This window comes from Asparagus officinalis, chromosome 7 (assembly GCF_001876935.1).
Source record: "Asparagus officinalis chromosome 7, Aspof.V1, whole genome shotgun sequence".
Lineage (NCBI taxonomy): Eukaryota > Viridiplantae > Streptophyta > Magnoliopsida > Asparagales > Asparagaceae > Asparagus > Asparagus officinalis.
Window position 1 is genome coordinate 43446176 of NC_033800.1, and position 5395 is coordinate 43451570.

The 5395-nt window shown below is 37.5% G+C and overlaps 1 protein-coding gene across 1 annotated transcript in view; it reads left to right on the top strand.

The window, feature by feature from the left end:
- The window catches only part of LOC109848162 (kinesin-like protein KIN-14F), a 9729-nt gene continuing 4605 nt past the window's right edge, over positions 272-5395 (top strand). Inside the window, 15 exon segments of the mRNA XM_020417530.1 lie at positions 272-641; positions 850-1016; positions 1119-1221; positions 1292-1332; positions 1712-1945; positions 2029-2100; positions 2179-2247; positions 2512-2607; positions 2736-2867; positions 2948-3029; positions 4234-4329; positions 4410-4583; positions 4673-4779; positions 4921-5099; positions 5247-5394. Coding sequence (XP_020273119.1) covers positions 524-641; positions 850-1016; positions 1119-1221; positions 1292-1332; positions 1712-1945; positions 2029-2100; positions 2179-2247; positions 2512-2607; positions 2736-2867; positions 2948-3029; positions 4234-4329; positions 4410-4583; positions 4673-4779; positions 4921-5099; positions 5247-5394 — 1818 coding nt within the window. The 5' untranslated portion in view covers positions 272-523.

The window sequence follows — 5395 nt, forward strand, 5'->3', positions numbered from 1 at the left end:
AAAAAAAATAAAAAAAATAAAACATTTAGGATACCAAAGCGCAAATAACCCCTTTTTTTTCAAGAAGATGGGTTTTGGGAGGGAAAATATTACTGGGGGTTGTTTTGGTCACCGAGAGACCAAATTGCGAGGCCCCTTATTTGGGGCCTTAATATTTAAAGACTTAGAGGCGCATAAACACCCAAAGTTTTCTTCCCCTGCCTGAACGCTAGCTTCGATTGGGAGCCTCGGGTAGTGAAGTATTGATATCGGCTTTTGGGAAACCACCTTCTCTTTCTTTCTTAAAGCCCCGCCTCTTCACTCTTGAGCGCTCTTGCTATTGATATATCATCATCATCATCATAAACCGCCAGCTCTGAAGCTCGATTCTGCAGCTCTCCTCACTTTCCCAAATCCGAAAAAAAAAAAAAGAAATCCCATCTGAAACGTTCTGTTTTTTTTTTTCTTTTCCCGAGAGCTAGCTTCTCATGCCTGGATTTGGATTCTGATTCCGTTTCTCGAGTTCGGAGCCGCTTAGTTCGCAATGGCATCCGACGGCGTCTTCTCGGTCTCGATGGCTTCCCTCGTCGAGAACGTGCTGAGAGAGCACGGGACGAGGCTGAGTGACGGGGACTTGGCTTCGAGAAAGGCCGAGGTCGAAGGTGAGTCGTCGAAATTTGGACCGATATCCTCTCTGATCAACACGATTCGAGTCGTGCGCTTTGATGCGTTGGGGCCGTCGCGTCAAAATTAATAAGCAAATCGAAACCAGTTTGATCCATTCGTATTGAATTTTTCCTAATGCAACTACATAAAGCATTTTAGGAAATTGATCGATATCGTTCTATTAACGAAATCTAACGATGGCAGCATCGAGAAGGTACGAAGCAGCCGGATGGTTGAGGAAGACTGTCGGCGCGGTTGCTGCGAAGGACTTGCCCGATGCACCCTCGGAGGAAGAGTTCAGACTCGGATTGAGGAATGGCTTGATACTTTGTAACGCGCTAAACAAGGTTCACCCGGGTGCGGTGCCTAAGGTTAGCGCATACTCAGCTTTCTAATTTTATTTTATTTTATTTTATTTTATTTTTGAATTGTACTCATTGCGCCGTGTTTTTGGTGCAAATAAATAAATTTAGGTTGTTGTAAATCCCGGAGATTCGGTAATTCTCCCTGATGGAGCAGCCTTATCGGCGTATCAGTATTTTGAGAATGTCAGGAACTACCTTGTTGCGGGGCAAGATCTGGGTCTTCCTGTATTTGAAGTATCAGTATTTTGAGAATGTCAGGAACTACCTTGTTGCGGGGCAAGATCTGGGTCTTCCTGTATTTGAAGCATCAGACCTAGAACAGGTTATGCCTTTACCTTGTTGCGGGGCAAGATCTGGGTCTTCCTGTATTTGAAGCATCAGACCTAGAACAGGTTATGCCTTTTAACTTCCTACAATAAATTGAACCTTGAGTGATTGCACCTACCGTACTAATCGAAGTTATGTATGTTCGTTATGCCTGACCTTCCACCTGTTTTTTGGAACTTCGTTACGTCGCAGTATCTGTTTCGAAATATGAAAGTTTATCACCTGTTATCCTTTATAAACGAAATAGGACTAGTTTCTTGTAATAAAGTTCTTGAGAAGGAGTAAGAATATTTCATTATCTCAGAAATGCTTTCTTTTTTTCCTTTCACCTATACTTTTTGTCATTTTGGGCCCCTTTTTTTCCGAAATTTCAGGGAGGAAAAAGCTCGAGGATTGTTGCCAGTGTTTTGGCCCTTAAATCGTATAGTGAATGGAAGCAAATGGGTGGGCATGGGGCCTGGAAGTATGGTGGAAACCTGAAACCTGCCAATCCGGGAAAAGTTTTCATGAGGAAAAATTCAGATCCCTTCACAAATTCATTATCGAGGACTTCATCAATCAATGGAAAGGATTTGAATGGAGAACTCTCACCACGATCCGATGAAATGGTCAGTCTTGACTAAATTTTTTTTTTTTCTGAGGCAAGTGACTAGTAATTGTTTGTTTGTTAACAATTTAAACTATTTTGCAGGATAATTCGCGTCCATTGAACATGCTTGTTCATGCAGTTCTATCAGACAAGAAGCCTGAAGAAGTTCCACATGTAAGGCTATATATATTTTGCTCTTTTAGCAGCCACTTTAATAGGATTCAAAATATGATCATTGTCTTATTTTTGCAGCTTGTGGAGTCTATGTTAAGTAGAGTTATGGAAGAATTTGAACGTCGAGTAGCAAGCCAAAATGAGTTGGTATGATCTACTCTTATCATTGAATTAATAATTAGTTTTATATAATTAGCCAATAGCTCATTTTGTTCGTTCCTTCTTTAGTGTACTGTTTTTTATTTGTATTTCACATGGTGACAAATTTAACAATCACTAACTTATCTGCATGATCATCTCTTATTTTACATCAGATTCCAAATTTGTATGATATATGTTAGATTGCTAGTGAACCTTGATCTCTATCTTGACAACTGTGCTATAAACTCACCTTCAATATAAATTCCATAGGTGAAAATGACTTTGAAGGGGCTGAAAGATGAAAATAAATGCTTTACTAAGCTAAAGGTTTCGGTTGATTCTGCACCTGTTTCTTGTGAGAAGAAGGTATATTATCCTTTGATGTTATTCTTCTGCTTTTCTATATTCCTTCTTCATTATACTTTGTGGTGTGAATTTCTTATAACAAATAATGCACAATTATATGATTCTGTGTTTTCGTTTCTATTTTGAAGCTTGAGGCAGAAGAGAATAAATTCATCAGATCAAAGAAAGAGAGCTTCGTTAACTCAAAAGAAGAGGAGGCATCGAAAGATAAGCTTCGGAAGCAGCACCTAGTTTTGGATCAACAACAAAGGAATATTGAGGTAAAGTTTCACTATCCTGCACAAATTTCTTTAGATTTAACTTCACTTAATCTTTTTAAAAAGTATGTATTTTCTTACAGGAACTGAAACATTCTCTTCGAACTACTAGAGCTGGCATGGAGTTCATGCAAATGAAGTACTATGAAGAATTCAACAATCTTGGTAAGCTTAAGTAAAATATTAGGTGTGTGTTTTCAGGGACGGATCCAAGATTTTAGTTCGGGGGGGCCGCGTACAAAAGATAGATAAAAAAATTTCTTAATGTAATTTTATTCACAAGAGATATACCACAACCCACATAAAACGAGTAGAATAGCCAACATCAATATCTCCAAAATATTTCAAAAGAGGAAGATAAATATTATATAAAAAATAGTCAAATAAGCATCATCTATTTTTTTATAACTAAAATTTCTCTAACTAAAAGGAATTCGACGTTCCTTAAAATTTTCAAAGCCTTCAATGATAGCATCAATGCTTATACTTTTAGCAATTTTTCTTTCAATAAACACCATTAATGCGTCGGAGAGGAAAGCATCCTCCATTTTGCTTCGAAGTCTAGTCTTGACGATATTCATAGCTGAGAATGATCGTTCTGCAGTAGCGGTAGAAACCGGAAGAGTAAGCACAAGTACGATCACTCTAAAAATGAGGTCGTATGTAGCAGATTTATTAGTCTTTACCAACCATTGACCCAACTCAGAAATGATTGAAAGAGTTTTGAAGTCTAACCCTTTGACTACATTATGCTCATAATGTTTCAGTTGCATCTTCAAACTCTCTTTTTCTTTACTTATAAAATCTTGTGCATAAAACTTGCCAACCAATTTGCATATGTCTTGTATTCTCAAAGCCTCAGATGCATTTTGAGGATTTAAGGCAAAACTAAGCATGAGCAATTCTGTCGCATCTTCACTAAAACGCACATTAATTTCTTGCATTTGTGAATCGATCGCGACATAAAGAAAGTCTAATCGATAATGATGCCCAATGGTGATGTCTTGATGACCACGAGCTCATTCTACCCATTCGCTAAATACCTCTCCATAAATTTCTAACTTCAATGAAACCCCCTTTATTAATCTTGTTGCTACTCATGGTAATATATTTACTATTAATATATACATAAAAACCCTCAAATAATTAATATTCACAAACTAATTTTTTCCCCAAATTAGGAATAGAGCACCCTAATTTTTCCCCCCAAAATTTTGAGGGGGCTTGAGGAATAGAGCACCCTAATTTTTTTCCCCAAATTTTTGGGGGGCCGTGCCCCCCCTGCACTGTATGTAGATCCTCCCCTGTGTGTTTTTATATAAACTTATAATAAACAAGTACAATTCATTCTACACTTTTTCCATAATAGGCCAGCATCTGTATCGCCTTGCTCACGCTGCTTCAAACTATAACAGAGTTCTAATGGAGAACAGAAAGCTGTACAATCAAGTGCAAGATCTTAAAGGTGAACTTCCCAACATTTAAATGATAAGGCGTCAGGTTATTTACCCATTTTTAGTACTAACTTCTTTTTGAAATCATTAGGAAGTATTAGGGTATACTGTCGAGTTAGACCCTTTCTACCAGGGCAATTGAGTAGTAACACTGTCAGTTGTATTGAAGATGGAAGTATTACAATTATCAACCCTTCAAAATATGGCAAAGAAGGGCACAGGTCTTTTAACTTCAATAAAGTATTTGGTCCATCTGCATCCCAAGGTAAAAGATGCCTACTACTATTTCAACTTCATTTCTTCTGAGGATAATAAGTTGTTAATTAATGCCATCGCAACTTGTTTATACTGCAGAGGAGGTTTTCTTGGACACCCAACCTTTAATTCGCTCAGTTCTTGATGGCTACAATGTATGCATATTTGCTTACGGCCAAACTGGATCAGGAAAAACCTATACTATGGTAGGAAAAACGTGTAATTTTATTTTAAGAATGTCATGTTTGCAACGTAATAAGTCCTTATTGTTTAGAATATTTTATATACTTATAAGCATTTGAGGTCTAATAGCGAGCTCATATTTTGCCTCTCTCATGTATATGCAGAGTGGGCCAAAAAATATCAAGGAGCACAGTCGGGGAGTAAACTATAGAGCATTGGGTGATCTGTTCAATCTTGCAGAAGAACGAAGAGGTGCATTTTCTTATGAAATATCTGTGCAGATGATTGAGATTTATAACGAGCAAGTGAGAGATCTCCTCGTCACTGATGGACTCAATAAAAGATATCCTTATGGCAGTTTTATTTTTGAAAAGCTTTAGTTTTAACTTAAATATGAGCATGTTATAAACTTGTTAAAATGGCTTATTGGTACCACCTCTGATTTTGTCTTTTATATTTATTTTTGCGGAATTTCCTTAACACATAATACATTAGAAATACGTAATGGTTCTCAAAATGGGCTTAATGTGCCCAGTGCAAATTTGGTCCCTGTAACTTCAACGTTTGATGTAGTCGAACTAATGAACGTTGGACAAAGAAATTGTGTCGTCGGTGCAACAGCCTTGAATGACCGCAGCA